The 19,126-nt window shown below is 51.7% G+C and overlaps 1 protein-coding gene across 3 annotated transcripts in view; it reads right to left on the bottom strand.

The window, feature by feature from the left end:
- The window catches only part of LOC138262243 (Krueppel-like factor 5), a 113,331-nt gene extending 95,476 nt beyond the window's left edge, over positions 1 to 17,855 (bottom strand). Inside the window, exon 1 of one of the 3 annotated variants that reach the window (XM_069212107.1) lies at positions 17,541 to 17,855. In XM_069212107.1, the coding sequence (XP_069068208.1) occupies positions 17,541 to 17,708 (168 nt within the window). In that variant the 5' untranslated portion in view covers positions 17,709 to 17,855. Of the gene's footprint in view, positions 1 to 11,796; positions 14,120 to 17,540 lie in introns of those variants that run through there. The other 2 variants (XM_069212106.1, XM_069212108.1) reach the window with 2 other exon arrangements.
- Positions 17,856 to 19,126: the final 1,271 nt, after the last annotated feature.

The raw sequence follows: 19,126 nt of genomic DNA, 5'->3' as shown, positions 1-19,126 counted from the left end.
CGAACGCGCATTCCATTCCACCGCAGCTCACCTCTCGGCTCCCAGCCTGCTGACCCCAGGGAGGTCGTTCCTGGCAGAAACCTGCTCTGTCCAAACCTGCCCCCCCCCCCCAGCTGAAGTGAACCCCTCTAAACCTGCCCCACCCCTCCCAGCTGAAGTGAACCCCTCTAAACCTGCCCCACCCCTCCCAGCTGAAGTGACCCCCTCTAAACCTGCCCCACCCCTCCCAGCTGAAGTGAACCCCTCTAAACCTGCCCCACCCCTCCCAGCTGAAGTGACCCCCTCTAAACCTGCCCCACCCCTCCCAGCTGAAGTGAACCCCTCTAAACCTGCCCCACCCCTCCCAGCTGAAGTGAACTCCACCAAACCTGCCCCACCCTTCCCGACGCAGTGAAACCCAGACCCCTCCGCCACCGAAGTGAACCCCTCCAAACCTGCCCCATCCCTCCCAGCTAAAGTGAACCCCTGTAAACCTGCCCCACCCCTCCCAGCTGAAGTGAACCCCTGTAAACCTGCCCCACCCCTCCCAGCTGAAGTGAACTCCTCCAAACCTGCCCCATCCCTCCCAGCTGAAGTGAACCCCTGTAAACCTGCCCCACCCCTCCCAGCTGAAGTGAACCCCTGTAAACCTGCCCCACCCCTCCCAGCTGAAGTGAACTCCTCCAAACCTGCCCCATCCCTCCCAGCTAAAGTGAACCCCTCTAAACCTGCCCCACCCCTCCCAGCTGAAGTGAACCCCTGTAAACCTGCCCCACCCCTCCCAGCTGAAGTGAACCCCTCCAAACCTGCCCCATCCCTCCCGACGCAGTGACCCCCAGACCCCTCCGCCACCGAAGTGAACCCCTCCAAACCCGCCCCATCCCTCCCGACGCAGTGACCCCCAGACCCCTCCGTCACCGAAGTGAACCCCTCCAAACATGCCCCATCCCTCCCGACGCAGTGACCCCCAGACCCCCCCCGCCGCCGAAGAGAACCCCTCCAAACCTGCCCCATCCCTCCCAGCTAAAGTGAACCCCTCTAAACCTGCCCCATACCTCCCGACGCAGTGACCCCCCCAGACCCCTCCGCCGCCGAAGTGAACCCCTCCAAACCTGCCCCATCCCTCCCAACGCAGAGACCCCCCCCCAATCCGCTAAAGGGAACCCTTCTAAACCTGCCCCCCCCCTCCCCCGCCGCCGAAGTGAACCCCTCCAAACCTGCCCCTTCCCTCCCAGCTGAAGTGAACCCCTCTAAACCTGCCCCATCCCTCCTGACGCAGTGACCCCCCCAGACCCCTCCGCCGCCGAAGTGAACCCCTCTAAACCTGCCCCCTCCCTCCCAGCTACAGTGAACCCTTTTACACCTGCCCCATCCCTCCCAGCCGAGGTGAATCTTTCCAAACCTCCCCTATCCCTCCCAACGTACTAACCCCCCTCCTCCCCCCACTTTCCCACCAGTGGCGTAAAGAAACTTGAGCCGCCCCCACCCCCGCAAAGTGCATGGAGGACCTCCACCCAGTCACGAGCTCTCAGGCCAGGTGCTCACCCCCCTGTACAGTGTACTTTGCTGAGGCCCCCCACCTGGAGATCGGGGGGGCTGCATCAGGAGGGCTGCAGGAGCCTTTGTTACACCAGTGTTCCCCACCCAAAGTAAAACATGCTTCCCTTTGCACAAAGTCCTTCAAATTTACAGAGTATTTTAAATTTTAGAGTTTCAATTTTTCTTTTCAAGGTAGATCTCAATCAGTTTAACTTCAGTACAAACTCAAGAATTTTGTCTCAATCAGTTTAACTCCAGTACAGAGTGAACAACTTTGTCTCAATCAGTACAACTCCAGTACAGAGTCAAGGATTTTGTCTCAATCAGTACAACTTCAGTACAGAGTCAAGACCTTTGTCTCAATCAGTTTAACTCCAGTACAGAGTCAAGACCTTTGTCTCAATCAGTATATCTCCGGAATGGAGTCAAGACCTTTGTCTCAATCAGTATATCTCCGGAATGGAGTCAAGAACTTTGGGCCTGATTTAGATCTTGGTGGTAATGGTCCGCGCTGTTGCTTTTTTCGACGGACAACCCGTCCTCCATCCCGATGGTCTACTCGCCCTAGTTAGATGCTGGCAGGACCACAGACGATAGACCGCCCGAGTCCCGCCGAGTGGCCACAACTTCAGATCTGCAACGGCGGCGCCGTAGGAAAGAGCAGCTGGTGGCGGGACCCCAGCCGGGTTTCCCGCCAAGCTATCACGATGTGGCGGGGATACCTCCACATTTGAGTTGGTGGAATGGGAGGGAAATTAAGTAAAAACCTAAATTTTTTTCCTTTCCCCCTTCTGTTTTGAACAGGAACTGGAACAGAAAAGTCCTGCTGTTGCTGCTGCCACTCGACCACGACGGAACATGACCCCGTGGTCGCCGGACTCGAAGGTGAATAGTTCATACTACCTGTTCACGTGAAATGTCCCTTCACATTAGCTCGGAACCCGCGCATTTACATGCATGTACTATTACTGATTTTTACAGACTAAATGAATTGTCTCAGGAATTACGTGAGACACACCTGTATCAACACATAGTGCTAATGTTAAACCCTCCCTCTGTCAGGAATCCGCTGCCAGAACAACGCCAGTGCAACTGTAACATCTACATATACTCAGCGGAACAACACCAGCCTGACGGCGACTGAGTGCACTCCGGTGAGGCGGTCGGGGGTTCAAGCGCAATGCATCTCAATACGGCGGCTGGAACTTGCCGGCTTGTTGGAGTACTTGAACCCCCCCGCCACGGCGGGACAAGGGAACTTCCATCAAGATCTAAATCACGCCCTTTGTCTCAATCAGTATGCCTCCAGTACAGAGTCGAGAACTTTGTCTCAATCAGTATAACTCCAGTACAGAGTCAAGAACTTTGTCTCAATCAGTTAACTCCAGTACAGAGCCAAGAACTTTGTTTCAATCAGTTACCTCCAGTACAGAGTCAAGAACTTCGTCTCTATCAGTTAACTTCAATACAGAGTCAAGAACTCTGTCTCAATCAGTTAACTCCAGTACAGAGTCAAGAACTCTGTCTCAATCAGTGTACCTCCAGAGCAGAGTAGATAACTTTGTCTCAACCACTATATCTTAAAAGCAGAGTCTAGAACGTTGTCTTAATCAGTATACCTCCAGCTTGGAGTTGAGAACTCTGTCTCAATCAGTATATGCCCAGTGCTGGAGATGTGAACATTTTCTCAATTAATTTACATTTAATCTCGAAGCTGATAACTTTGTGCTGACAAACACATATATCAATTCCAGGCGTTACAACAATCCTGAGTAAGATCTCTACAGTACTCGATTCAAGAATGTTCTGCTGTTGATCCTATCTTGCATCCCCGCACAGAGAACATTGAATTCTGCTGATGAACGTATTTCTGGCCAGTCCAAGCACTGCACATACCTCCAGTCCCGGCATCAAGAACAGTCAGCTAATGAGAATGCCAGTCTGGATGTCGAGAACTGAGTGAAGCTCACAAGTCCTGGAGCTGAGAACATCCCACTGTTGAGCCATCTTCCCATCTTGTAACCCAGAACATGCCACTGAGGAGCCATCTTCCCATCGTGTAGCCCAGAACATGCCACTGATGAGCCATCCTCCCCTCTGTAGCCAAGAACATATCACTGATGACCCACCCTCCCATCTTGTAACCCAGAACATACCACTGAGGAGCCATCCTCCCATCTTGTAACCCAGAACATCCCACTGAGGAGCCATCCTCCCATCTTGTAACCCAGAACATCCCACTGACGAGCCATCCTCCCATCTTGTAGACCCAGAACATCCCACTGACGAGCCATCCTCCTATCTTGTAGACCCAGAACGTATCACTGATGAGCCATCCTCCCATCTTGTAGACCCAGAACATATCAATGACGAGCCATCCTCCCATCTTGTAGACCCAGAACATATCAATGACGAGCCATCCTCCCATCTTGTAACCCAGAACATGCCACTGAGGAGCCATCTTCCCATTGTGTAGCCCAGAACATGCCACTGATGAGCCATCCTCCCCTCTGTAGCCGAGAACATATCACTGATGACCCATCCTCCCATCTTGTAACCCAGAACATACCACTGAGGAGCCATCCTCCCATCTTGTAACCCAGAACATCCCACTGAGGAGCCATCCTCCCATCTTGTAACCCAGAACATCCCACTGACGAGCCATCCTCCCATCTTGTAGACCCAGAACATATCAATGACGAGCCATCCTCCTATCTTGTAGACCCAGAACGTATCACTGATGAGCCATCCTCCCATCTTGTAGACCCAGAACATATCAATGACGAGCCATCCTCCTATCTTGTAGACCCAGAACGTATCACTGATGAGCCACCCTCCCATCGTGTAACCCAGAACATCCCACTGATGAGCCATCCTCCCATCTTGTAACCAGAACATCCCACTGACGAGCCATCCTCCCATCTTGTAGACCCAGAACATCCCACTGACAAGCCATCCTCCCATCTTGTAGACCCAGAACATCCCACTGACGAGCCATCCTCCCATCTTGTAGACCCAGGACATATCAATGACGAGCCATCCTCATATCTTGTAGACCCAGAACGTATCACTGATGAGGCACCCTCCCATCGTGTAACCCAGAACATCCCACTGATGAGACATCCTCCCCTCAAGCAAATGAGAAGATGGCACTTATGAGCCATCTTTCAGTCTTGTAGTCAAGAACATTTCTGTAATGACCCATCCTCTAGTCTTGTAGGCAAGAACATTCCTCTGATGACCCATCCTCTAGTCTTGTAGGCAAGAACATTCCTCTGATGACCCATCCTCCAGTCTTGTAGGCAAGAACATTCCTCTGATGACCCATCCTCTAGTCTTGTAGGCAAGAACATTCCTCTGATGAGCCATCCTCCAGTCTTGTAGCCAGCCACTGAAGAGCAGATCATCGGTGTACTAACAAACATACCTCCAATCTTTGTGTCCAGACACATCCCTGCCAGACACCTAAGGTTTTCTAAAGCTATGTTTCCATTGATCCATATTTACCCCGTAGCCACGTCGGTGGCCCTGACTGCTTTTTTCTGGCCCCATGTTTTTGGAATCTACTCTCTCAAAAGAGTCAATCTTTGTAAAATTTTAACATGTTCAGAAAGGCCACTGAAATATGAATGTTTGACTATTTTTTTTCTAGGAAGCAATTTGCTATTCTCTGCTTTCTCCTAATCCTAGCATGAAGAAACCTTCGGGTGTAGCAGCCCTTTATAAAACCCAAACTAGATCTAGACAGTTTCAGTGATGAGCAGATGCACAAATGACCAGTTATGGTTTGCAGAAGTTTCTGCTGCTAAGCATATCTCTCTTCTTGCCACCAAGAACACTCTGTTGAGGAGCACACCTCAAATCATGGCATGGAGGACATTGTACTGTTGAGCGTTCTTCTGGTCCTTACACCAAGAACATTCCACTGAGAAGCATACCTACAATCCTCGCATCAATACCTCCGGTCATTGCATCTAGAACATTCCGAGAGCATACCTACAATCCTCGCATCAATACCTCCGGTCATTGCATCAATACAGAGAGCATACCACCAGTCCTTGCACCAATACCCCCAGTCCTTGCATCAATACAGTCATTGCATCTAGAACATTCCCCTGGGGAGCTTACCTCTAGTGCTTGCACCAAGAACATTCCCCTGGGGAGCATACCTCCAGTCACTGCATCAGTACCTTCAGCCCTTGCGTCAATACTTCCAGTGCTAGCATCAAGAAGATTCCACAGAGGAGCATACCTCCACTCCTTGCATCAAGAACATTCAATGAGTAACACACCTCCAGTCTTTACATAAGTATCTCCAGTCTTTGTATCAATACCTCCAGCCTTTGCAGCAATACCTGCAGTGCTAGCATCAACAACATTCCACCGGGGAACATACTTCCACTCCCAGCATCATTACCTCCAGTCCTTGCATCAAGGACCTTCCACTGGTGAGCATACCTGCGGTCCTTGTATCAATTCCCCCAGTCCTTGCATCAAGAATGTTCAGCTGGGGAGCATACCTGCAGTCCTTGCATCAATACCTGCAGTGCTGGCTTCAAGAACATTCCACTGAGGAGCATACATCCAGTCCTTGCATCAATACCTCCAGTGCTAGTATCAAGAACATTCAACTGAGGAGCATGCCTCCAGACCTGGCATCAATTCCCCCAGACCTTGCATCAAGAATGTTCAGCTGGAGAGCATACCTGCAGTCCTTGCATCAATACCTCCAGTGCTATCATCAAGAACAGTCAACTGAGGAGCATACTTCCATTCCTTGCATCAATACCTCCAGACCTGGCATCAATACCTCCAGTTCTTTCATCAATACCTCCAGTACTGCCATTAAGAACATTCTTCTTGGGAGCATGCCTCAAGCACTGGCATCAATACCCCCAGTCCTTGCATCAATGCCTCAGGTAATAGCATCAGTATGTCCAGTTCTGGCATCAATACTTGCAGTGCTAGCATCAAGAACATTCCACTGAGGAGCAAACCTCCAGTCTTTGTATCAATACCTCCAGTCCTTGCACCAAGAACATTTCACTGGTGAGCATACCTTCAGTCATTTCATCAGTACCTTCAGCCCTTGCGTCAATACTTCCAGTGCTAGCATCAAGAAGATTCCACAGAGGAGCATACCTCCAGTCCTTGCATCAAGAACATGCCATGAGTAACACACCTCCAGTCTTTACATAAAAAGCATTCCACTGGGGAGCATACTTCCACACCTGGCATCAATACCTCCAGACCTGGCATCAATACCTCCAGACCATGCATAAAGCCTATTCCACTGGGAAGCACACCTCAAGGCCTTGCACCAATAACATTCCACTGGGGAGCATACCTCCAGTCCTTACATCAGTATATCCAGTCTTTGTATCAATACCTCCAGCCCTTGCAGCAATACCTGCAGTGCTAGCATCAACAACATTCCACCGGGGAACATAATTCCACTCCTGGCATCATTACTTCCAGTCCTTCTATCAAGGACATTCCACTGAGAAACGTACTTCCAGTCCTTGCATCAAGAACATTCCACTGGGGAGCATACATCCAGTCCTTGCATCAATATCTCCAGTGCTGGCATCAAGAACATTCCACTGAGGAGCATGCCTCCAGTACTGACATCAATACCTCCATCACTTGCATCCGTAGCTCCAGTGCTGGCATCAATACCTCCATCACTTGCATCCGTAGCTCCAGTGCTGGCATCAATACCTCCAGTCCTGGCATCAATACCTGCAGTGCTGGCATCAAGAACTTTCCATGGAGAAACATAACTCCAGTCCTTGCATCAATACCTCAAGTCCATGCATCAAGAACATTCAAATGATGAGCAAACCTCCAGTCCTTGTATCAATACCTCCATCACTAGCATCCGTAGCTCCAGTGCTGGCATCAATACCTCCATCACTTGCATCCGTAGCTCCAGTGCTGGCATCAATACCTCCATTGCATCCGTAGCTCCAGTGCTGGCATCAATACCTCCATCACTTGCATCCGTAGCTCCAGTGCTGGCATCAATACCTCCATTGCATCCGTAGCTCCAGTGCTGGCATCAATACCTCCATCACTAGCATCCGTAGCTCCAGTGCTGGCATCAATACCTCCATCACTTGCATCCGTAGCTCCAGTGCTGGCATCAATACCTCCTCTGCATCCGTAGCTCCAGTGCTGGAACAATACCTCCATCACTTGCATCCGTAGCTCCAGTGCTGGCATCAATACCTCCATCACTTGCATCCGTAGCTCCAGTGCTGGCATCAATACCTCCATCACTTGCATCCGTAGCTCCAGTGATGGCATCAGTACCTCCATCACTTGCATCCGTATCTCCAGTGCTGGCATCAATATCTCCAGTGCTGGCATCAATACCACCAGTGCTGGCATCAATACCTCCAGTCCTGCCATCAATGCCTGCAGTGCTAGCATCAAGAACTTTCCACGGAGAAGCATAACTCCAGTCCTTGCATCAATTCCTCCAGTCCATGCAGCAAGAACATTCCAATGATGAGCAAACCTCCAGTCCTTGTATCAATACCTCCAATCCCTGTAGCAATATCTCCGGTCCTTGCATCAAGAATATTCCACTGAGGAGCATACCTCCATTCTGTGCATCAATACCTGTGCTCCTTGCATCAAGAACATTTCACTAAGCAGCATGCCTCCAGTCCTTGTATCAATACCTCCTGTTCTTGCATCAGTACCTCCAGTCCTTGCATCTAGAACATTCAGCTAGGGAGCATACCTCCAGTCCTTGCATCAAGAACATTCCACTGGGGAAAATACCTCCAGTCCTTGCAGCAATAGCTCCAGACCTGGCATCGATACCTCCAGTCCTTGCATAAAGAACATTTGAATGGGGAACATTGCTACAGTCTTTGCATCAATATCTGCGGTCTTTGTATCAATACCTCCAGTCATTGCATCAAGAACACTCCACTGGGGAGCATACCTCCAATCCTTGCATCAATACCTGCAGTGCTGGCTTCAAGAACATTCCACTGAGGAGCGTACTTCCAGTCCTTACATCAAGAAAATAAAGAACATTCCACTGGGGAGCATACATCTAGTCCTTGCATCAATACCTCCAGTGCTTGCATCAAGAATATTCAACCGAGGAGCATACTTCCAGTCCTTGCATCAATACCTCCAGACCTGGCATCAATACCTCCAGTACTGGCATTAAGAACATTCCACTGGGGAGCATACCTTCAGTCCTTGCATCAATACCTCCAGCGCTAGCATCAGGAACAGTCAACTGAGGAGCATACTTTCAGTCCTTGAATCAATACCTCCAGACCTGGCATCAATACCTCCAGACCTGGCATCAATACCTCCAATACTGCCATTAAGAACATTCCTCGGGGGAGCATGCATCCAGCACGGGCATCAATACCTTCAGTCCATGCATCAATGCCTCCAGTACTGGCATCAGTATGTCCAGTACTGGCATCAATACTTGCAGTGCTAGCATCAAGAACATTCCACCGAGGAGCAAACCTCCAGTCTTTGTATCAATACCTCCAGTCCTTGCACCAAGAACATACTACTGTGGATAATACCTACAGTTCTTGCATCAATATCTCCAGTGCTGGCATCAAGAACATTCCACTGAGGAGCATGCCTCCAGTACTGACATAAATACATCCATCACTTGCATCCGTAGCTCCAGTGCTGGCATCAATACCTCCATCACTTGCATCCGTAGCTCCAGAGCTGGCATCAATACCTCCAGTCCTGGCATCAATACCTGCAGTGCTAGCATCAAGAACTTTCCACGGAGAAGCATAACTCCAGTCCTTGCATCGATACTTCAAGTCCATGCATCAAGAACATTCCATAGATGAGCAAACCTCCAGTCCTTGCATCAATACCTCCATCACTTGCATCCGTAGCTCCAGAGCTGGCATCAATACCTCCAGTCCTGGCATCAATACCTGCAGTGCTAGCATCAAGAACTTTCCACGGAGAAGCATAACTCCAGTCCTTGCATCAATACCCCCAGTCCATGCATCAAGCACATTCCAATGATGAGCAAACCTCCAGTCCTTGCATCAATACCTCCAATCCCTGTAGCAATATCTCCGGTCCTTGCATCAAGAATATTCAACTGAGGAGCATACCTCCATTCCGTGCATCAATACCTGTGCTCCTTGCATCAAGAACATTTCACTGAGCAGCATGCCTCCAGTCCTTGCATCAGTACCTCCAGTCCTTGCATCGACAACATGCAGCTAGGGAGCATACCTCCAGTACTTACATCAAGAACATTCCACTGGGGAAAATACCTCCAGTCCTTGCATCAATACCTCCAGTCCTTGCACCAATATTATTCCACTGAGGAGCACATCTTCAGTCCTTGCATCGATACTTTCAGTCCTTGCATCAAGAACATGCCACAGAGGAGCATACTCCCATTCCTCGCATCAATACTGCCAGTCCTTGCATCCATACTTTCCGTCCTTGCGGCCATACCTCAAGTCCTTTCATCGAGAACGTTCAGCTGGGGAGCATGGCTCCAGTCCTTGCATCAATACTCCAGTCCATGCATCAATACCTCCAGTCCATTCATCAAGTACATTCCACTGGGGAGCATGCCTCCAGTCCTTGCATCAGTACATCCAGTCATTGTAGCAATACCTCTAGAGCTGGCATCAATATCTTCAGTACTTTCACCAATAACATTCCACCGACGAGCACAAATCCAGTGCTTGCATCGATACCTCCAGTCCTTGCATATAGAACATTCGAATGAGGAACATAGCTCCAGTCCTTGCATCAATATCTGCAGTCCTTGTATCAATACCTCCAGTCATTGCATCAAGAACACTCGACTGGGGAGCATACCTCCAATCCTTGCATCAGTACATCCAGCCCTTGCATCAAGAACATTTAACAGAGGAGCATACCTCCAATCCTTGCATCAATACCCCCAGTCCTTGCATCAAGAACATTTAACAGAGGAGCATACCTCCAATCCTTGCATCAATACCCCCAGTCCTTGCATCAAGAACATTTCACTGAGGAGCATACCTCCAATCCTTGCATCAATAACCCCAGTCCTTGCATCAAGAACATTTCACCGAGGAGCATTCCTCCAATCCTTGCATCAATACCCCCAGTCCTTTCATTAAAACCCCCAGTCCTTGCATCAAGAACACTCCACTGGGGAGCATACCTCCAATCCTTGCATCTATACCCCCAGTCCTTGCATCAAGAACATTCAAATGGGAAGCATACCTCCAATCCTTGCATCAATACCCCCAGTCCTTGCATCAAGAACATTCCAATGGGGAGCATACCTCCAATCCTTGCATCAATACCCTCAGTCCTTGCATCAAGAACATTTCACTGAGGAGCATACCTCCAATCCTTGCATCAATACCCCCAGTCCTTTCATCAATACCCCCAGTCCTTGCATCAAGAACACTCCACTGGGAGCATACCTCCAATCCTTGCATCTATACCCCCAGTCCTTGCATCAAGAACATTCAAATGGAGAGCATACCTCCAATCCTTGCATCAATACCCCCAGTCCTTGCATCAAGAACACTCGACTGGGGAACATACCTCCAATCCTTGCATCTATACCCCCAGCCCTTGCATCAAGAACATTCAAATGGGGAGCATACCTCCAATCCTTGCATCAATACCCCCAGTCCTTGCATCAACAACATTCAAATGGGGAGCATACCTCCAATCCTTGCATCAATACCCCCAGTCCTTGCATCAACAACATTCAAATGGGGAGCATACCTCCAATCCTTGCATCAATACCCCCAGTCCTTGCATCAAGAACATTTCACTGAGGAGCATACCTCCAATCCTTGCATCAATACCCCCAGTCCTTGCATCAAGAACACTCCAGTGGGGAGCATACCTCCAATCCTTGCATCAATACCCCCAGTCCTTTCATCAATACCCCCAGTCCTTGCATCAAGAATACTCCACTGGGAGCATACCTCCAATCCTTGCATCTATACCCCCAGTCCTTGCACCAAGAACATTCAAATGGAGAGCATACCTCCAATCCTTGCATCAATACCCCCAGTCCTTACTTCAAGAACATTCCAATGGGGAGCATACCTCCAATCCTTGCATCAATACCCTCAGTCCTTGCATCAAGAACATTTCACTGAGGAGCATACCTCCAATCCTTGCATCAATACCCCCAGTCCTTGCATCAAGAACATTTCACTGAGGAGCATACCTCCAATCCTTGCATCAATACCCCCAATCCTTGCATCAAGAACATTCCAGTGGGGAGCATACCTCCAATCCTTGCATCAATACCCCCAGTCCTTGCATCAAGAACAGAGGTGCACCTTAATCTGTGTTGAGGTGGAGCAGGGCTGGGGTGGTCCTGATGAGGGTTTCTTCCAGATCCTGGGGGCACGGATGGAGAAAGCCTGGTGCCCCATTTTCCGTTTTAGCATTTATTGGTTCTGCTGAGCGACTTGGGGGGTGGGGTTGTCAGACAATGGGGAGGGCTGTTTGTGGTTTGCAGGTGCCTTGAAGTAGGTGCCGGCTGTCTAGTGACTCTAACTTTAAGAACAGCGCTTCAGCGCCTCGTCGAGGGAGTAAGCGCTATATACACGCAATAACAATAGCCACGTTGCTGTCCAGAGTTACGGTGAGCTGCGCCGTTTCTTTCTCGTGTGTGTTTGAGAGGGTGCAGCGGATCACAGGACCGTGGTGACCTCGGACCATGTGCAGCGCGAAGGGAAACTACCACAGCAGAGTGCAGTGGGGCAGAGCCTGCCTGCACAGGAGTGAGGCTCGGCTTTGACTTCAGAGAGGGCTCGGTGTCCCTGAACTGGTGCCACAGCATGAAGAGATGGAGTACGTGCCCGTGCTGAGCGTTTACGGTCCTTCTGGAGGCACCACAGCCTGAGGGGGCGTAGAGATAGTTTACTGTCGCTCTGGTGGCACCACAGCATGGTGAGCATAGCGATACTTCACTGTCCCTCTGGTCTACCACAGCCTGAGGGGCGTAGGGATAGTTTACTGTCCCTCTGGTGGCACCACAGCCTGAGGGGGCGTTGGGATAGTTTACTGTCCCTCTGGTGGCACCACAGCATGGAGGGGGTGTAAGGATAGTTTACTCTCCCTCTGCAGGTACTACAGCATGAAGGGGGTGTAAGGATAGTTTACTGTCCCTCTGATGGCACAATAGCACGGGGGGTAGGGATAGTTTACTGTCCCTCTGGTGATACCACAGCATGCGGAGGCATAGGGATAGTTTACTGTCCCTCTGGTGATACCACAGCATAGAGGGGGGAGTAGGAATAGTTTACAGTTCCTCTGGTGAAGCCACAGCATGAGGAGACATAGGAATAGTTTACTGTCCCTCTGGTCCACACAACAGGAGGAAGCGTAGGGATATTTTAATGTCCTTCTGGTGGCACAGCATGAAGGGGCAAAAGGATAGTTTACTGTCCCTCTGCTGGTACCACAGCATGAGGAGGCATATGGATAGTTTACGGTACTTCTGGTGGTACCACAGCATGAGGATGCATAGGGATACTTTATTGTCCTTCTGGTGGTGCCACAGCATGAGGCATAATGATAATTTACTGTCCTGGTGGTGCCACAGCATGAGGAGGCGTAGGGATAGTTTACTGACCTTCTATTCACACCGCACTATGAGAACCCAGCTCTGCCCCTCAGTGCCCTGTAACGGGCGCATGGTGCTCTCTCCCCTGGCACCACAACATGGGCAGCCGCAGCTTGTGCGCAAACATGGCAAGAAATTGCCTCCTCTGTCGGTGCTACAACCTGGGAAAGTTTAGGTATTATCCGGATAGTTTAAGCTAGCCCTCCTGACACCACAGCCTGAGGCCCCGCAATGTGTGGCCAGGTAGGGGAACGGCGAGTTATCCCAAGTGGCACCACAGCCTACGGTCCCATAGTGTGTGACCAGGCAGGGGCAGGGTTAGTGGTTTCAGTTGGCACCACAGCCTGAGGTCTAACAGTGTGTTCCAAGGCACGTGCGGGGTTAGTGGTCTTGGCTGGCACCACAGCGCAGACTCGGTCAGTGATCGTGGCTGTTGCCACAGCCGGAGGTGGGGGGCGCCTCAGTGTGTGCCCAGGCCGTGCAGAGTTGATGGTATCGGGTGGCGGCACCTCAGCGCACAGACCCAGTCAGTGATCGTCGCTGGCACAACAGCCGGGGGGGACAGTGTGTGCCCAGGCACGGTTGGTGGTCTCAGCTGGCACCACGGCCTGAGGTCCCACAATGTGTGCCCTAGCACGGGCAGGGTTAGTGGTCTGGGATGGCACCAAAGGCTGTGGTCCCACAGTGTGTGTGCCCAGGCACGGGCAGTGTTCATGGTCTAGGATGGCACCGCAGCCTGAGGTCCCGCAGTGTGTGCCCAGGCACGGGCAGTGTCCATGGTCTCGGCTGGCACCATAGCGTACAGACACAGACCCAATCAGTGATCGTGGCTGGCACCACAGCCCTGCACAGGAATGCACCCTTCTCTCAAGCCAAGTCCGTCAGATTCCTGAGTTTGTAGCTGTCTGGGGGCGTTGTCCGCCCACACAGGGGCCCCCAGTACAGGCCGAAAACCTGCCTTTCAAACACCGCCGAGCAACGCACCCACCCTCCGAGGAACTGGTCCTGCGAGATTTCAAAACACATTCTGGACATGGCCCAGCCCGAGCAATTACAGCCTGGTGCGCAAAGTGCCAGCCTGGAGCCAGGGGAACACGTCAGCCATCCCTGGAAGCAGCCCGGGGCTATGAGACTATAGGCATGTTACACATCTCATATGTGCACCATACACAGGGTTTACGTGTGCACACAAGCGGCTCTCAAAGCGGGCACACCGAGACATAGAGGTCTGCAGACAAACATACCAAGTGCCAAACTGGAGCCAGGAGAACACGTCAGCCATCCCTGGAAGCAGCCCGGAGCTACGAGACTCTAGGCATGTTACACAGCTCATATGTGCACTATCCACAGGGTTTACGTGTGCACACAAGCGGCGCTCTCAAAGCGGGCACACCGAGACAGAGGTCTGCAGACAAACACACAAAGTGCCAGCCTGGAGCCAGGAAATCCCGTCAGCCATCCCTGGAAGGAGGTCGGGGCTACACTCTAGGCATGTTACATATCTCATATGTGCTCTATCCACAGGGTTTACGTGTGCACACAAGCGGCTCTCAAAGCGGGCACACCGAGACATAGAGGTCTGCAGACAAACACAAAAAGTGCCAGCCTGGAGCCAGGAAATCCCGCCAGCCATCCCTGGGAGGAGCTTGCGAGACTCTAGGCATGTTACACATCTCATATGTGCACTATCCACAGGGTTTACGTGTGCACACAAGCGGCTCTCAAAGCGGGCACACCGAGACATAGAGGTCTGCAGACAAACACACAAAGTGCCAGCCTGGAGCCAGGAACTCCCATCAGACATCCCTGGAAGGAGCTCGGGGCTACACTCTAGGCATGTTACATATCTCATATGTGCACTATCCATAGGGTATATGTGTGCACACAAGCGGCGCTCTCAAAACACTGCACACCGAGACAGAGGTCTGCAGACAAACACACAAAGTGCCAGCCTGGAGCCAGGAAATCCCATCAGCCATCCCTGGGAGGAGCCCGGGGCTGCGAGACTCTAGGCATGTTACATATCTCATATGTGCACTATCCATAGGGGTTGTGTGTGCACACAAGCGGCGTTCTCAAAGCGAGCTCACTGAGACATAGAGGTCTGCAGACAAACACACCAAGTGCCAGCCTGGAGCCAGGAAATCCCGCCAGCCATCCCTGGGAGGAGCTTGCGAGACTCTAGGCATGTTACACATCTCATATGTGCACTATCCACAGGGTTTACATGTGCACACAAGCGGCTCTCAAAGCGGGCACACCGAGACATAGAGGTCTGCAGACAAACACGCTTATATGCACAAGTAAACCGTGGTTAATGTACAGACAGGCATATAAGATGCTGCCTGACTAACCCTTTGCTCCACCGAGAAGCGCGTACCTGTGCCAGAAGCGCTTCAAAGCACGATATAATTGGCTCCATGGAGAAGTCTGTACCTGTTGACAAAGCGCTTCAACGCGCTATATAACTGGACTCTACGGAAAAGCCCGTTCCTCTGAACAAAGCGCTTCAAAGCACTATGTAATTGGGCTCCATGGAGAAGCATGTACCTCTTCACAAAGCGCTTCAACGCGCTTTATAACGGGGCTCCCTGGAGAAGCCTATACCTGTCCACAAAGCTCTTCAACGCGCTATATAAATTCACAACACAATGGAACCCAAGCTACCGGTTTCCGCGCCCAGCCTGGCCGCCTCCACCCTACGCCACATTAAGGTGTTTCTGAAACGCGACACGCGTGTGAACTGTTTCGTACACAAATATATATGTAGAATCTATGTTTTGCAACTTGAACTGTTCAGACTCCCAGGAGGTAAAACCGGTCCAGGACCAGCTGTTTTCTGCTTGAAGTGCACACCTCGGCCGGACTTTCTTCGCGCCCAATGACCCCTGGGATCTCTTGTCAAGGGGCCCGGTGAAGGTGCCGTGCGCCCCCGCCCCTCCGTTACCGAGGGCTCGGTGCACAGATATGTACGACCCCCACGCACACACCCCGCATAAGAAGCCGCGGGTGCCAGTGTACGGAGCAGGGTGCCCAGGCCGGGCACGGGGCTGCCACCCACGGGGAACAACCTGCACGGTCCTGGGCGCCGGGTCCAGACCCCTGGCACACTTCAGGAGACCCCGGCGGGATCAGACATGTTATTTCTCGCAGTTATTACACAAATCTGCCTTGAAAAACACACACAATCTCTTGGGGAAAACTCCACAGTATTACAGAAAGGGCCCTCAGGCCCTCTAAGCGCTATGCTGCCGCGCACACGCTGATAATATAACGCGTATATGACACAAAAACCACACATGCACATTTAAACATATAGAAAACAGCGGCTGCATTGAGATCAGAGTTTCATTGATTTGTTTTCACTTTGCGTGCGTTAAATAATATATTTCAATCGTGAACTGACACGGCGACCCCTTGTGATTAACTCAATTGGAAATTAACTATTGTGGTAGCCGGGTAAAGCTTCAAACTCCCCGCTCTCCCAGCAAGAATCACTGCGCACACCTTGGACAGTGGGTCACCATAGTATCAGAGCTAAGTGTACATACATGGAGCGCTGCGTCCGTGTCGCTGGATACACACATGTAACATGCTTCATAACCCGCTGCTCACATGGAAGTGACTTACAGAGCCATAACACGGCTGCCCACCATGGGTCCTCTGTGCGCCTGCTGACTGTAACATCTTAAAGACGGTGACCTTTAACCTGACCCTGGCACACGGGCCTCGCACAGGCGGGTAACGTGTTTCTACCCGGGGGTACCCGGAAACAAATCAACCCACATTTTGGGTCTCAAGTCCAAGTCCCCCTGAAGGTCGGGCCTGACGGCCTCAGGTGTCCCCAGCACTTCAGACTGTCAGGGCCCTGAGACCTAGGCGTCCTGCCCCTTCTCAGGTGCACGAGACTCGTAGGCCCCTGAAGCCCTGGCTCTGCCCTCCCTTGCCCAAGAGCCGCTCTTCCCCAGAGGGCCCTCGGCCCACACCTCCCTCCAGCCGTCTCCTGGCCCCTTCCTGAGCCCCCTCGTGCCGCTCTCCACGTGAATCCCTCTTTCCCCACCCTGCCACCGGCCTTGGTTGGCTCTTCCATCCCTACGTGCCCCATTGCCCTCCTCTGAAGCCCCCTCCCCCGGTGCAGGCTTCCCTGCTGTGCCCTACCTGGACTAGCCCTTGACATTCCCTGAAGCCCCTCTCTGCCCCCCCTGGTCTGCCATCATATTCCTGAAGCATCGTCCCTTGGGGGCCCCGCTCAGAAGCTCCCAGAAGCCCCACTGCCGCCCCCTGGGGCCCCCTTGTTCCCTCCCTAGACACCCCATGCCCCCTCCTCTGGTCCCAAACCCACTGGATCCGTCCCCAGGACCCTCCACCCACCCCCACATGGGAGGGCCCAGCTGCTCACCTGCGCCAGGTCCTGCGCGCTCTCCAGGCCCCGGAGGCCGCCCTTGGCCTCCTCAAACACCGAGCTGTCCTCGCCCGCCTCCCCGGACATCCTGACGGGCTTCAGCTGGGTGAAGACCGCGGCTTCGTCCGGCGCAGGGGTGCAGAGGGTGGGGCAGCTGTCTCTCATCACCCCTGCGTCCTTCTCAGCACATGCAGGCCCGGCAGGGTGGGAGGCAGGGGCCGCTGGGGCAGGAGGGACCCTCTATTCCACAGAGACCAGGGGAGCTGCTGCCTGGGGAGCCTGCACTCTGGAGTGAAACCTTACCTGTCCGGGAGGGAGGGGCCCCAGGCACTGACAGCAGGGCGCAGCCAATCCCAGCCCGAGCCCTCAGCCAATGGAAGGGTCCAGGTGCGCAGGGGTCACGTCTGTCAGCCTGGGGAGGCAGGAGAAGGCGAGGGGAGGGGTAAGAGGAAGAAACGAAAAAGAAAGAAAGAGGAAGAAAACTTAAAACCCAAACACAAGGAGGGAGAAATAGTGAGAGACGGGAAGGAGAGAAATATTCACATTTAAAAAGAGATATTTAGTAGGGAAATCAGGAACAAAGGAATGAAAAAGAAAACAAACAAAAACACAAGAAGAGGGAAATAAGAGAGGAAAAGGAGAAAAACAGACAGATGTAAAATAGGATGTAAGGAAAGCAGGAACAAAGAAATAAGAAATGAGATGAAAATCAAAAGAAAGAGAAAAGATAAATTTACATGAACAAATTATGAACACAAAACAATGAAAAATGACGCGAGACAAGTAAGACAGGCGAGAAAAAATCAAAAACTATAAATCACTCGAGAAAAAAAACAGAAAAGTTAAATAATAGAAACAGAAAAAAATATTGGGACATGACCAAAACATAATGAAAGAAGGACCAATAGAACAAAGTATACAGGACAAAGAAAACGGGATGAATGAACATGAAAAACAGGGGGAGGTAATCGCAAGGTGTGATCTCGAGGAAGCCGAAAAGATAAACAATAAAGTTCCTCTGCTTGAGCTTCAACGGGGGCGACTCAGACATAGCGCCTAAAGAAGCCCTGCGCCTAGAAGTACAAAGGTAGCTCCCAGTGACCATCAGCCCACACTTCCTGTCTGAGGCGCTATCCTACTGCCTGCAGCCTGGCATCAACCCGCACCGGGCTACCAGATGTCGGTGCAGCATGTGCCCTGCACCAAGACCCAAGTCCAGAGAGGCCTGAGCCCCTCCCAGCCTGAGAGCCCCCCCCCCCCGGTTCTAACTTTAGCAAAGGAAGGGAGAGGGCCTAAACCAGGGGCCCCTCTCACCTATGGGAGCCCCAAGGCGGAGGGCTCTCTGGTGGGAGCCACAGTCAGGGCCGGCACTCACAAAGCCCACCCTTCTGCTGCCAGGACCCCCTGGCACCAGGGCTGTGCCAGTTTGTGCCTCTCGTCTCTGAACGACCACGAACCGCCCAAAAGTCCCATATTTATCGCTAAGTTTTCTTCGTGCCGGTTTTCAAAGCAACAAAGGAAGCTTCGCACCACTTTCATGTTATTAAAAAAAGATTGCGTGAAATTCTCGACATTACACCATT

Source organism: Pleurodeles waltl, chromosome 10 (assembly GCF_031143425.1).
Source record: "Pleurodeles waltl isolate 20211129_DDA chromosome 10, aPleWal1.hap1.20221129, whole genome shotgun sequence".
Taxonomy (NCBI): domain Eukaryota; kingdom Metazoa; phylum Chordata; class Amphibia; order Caudata; family Salamandridae; genus Pleurodeles; species Pleurodeles waltl.
This window is presented reverse-complemented; position numbering and strand designations above follow the sequence as displayed.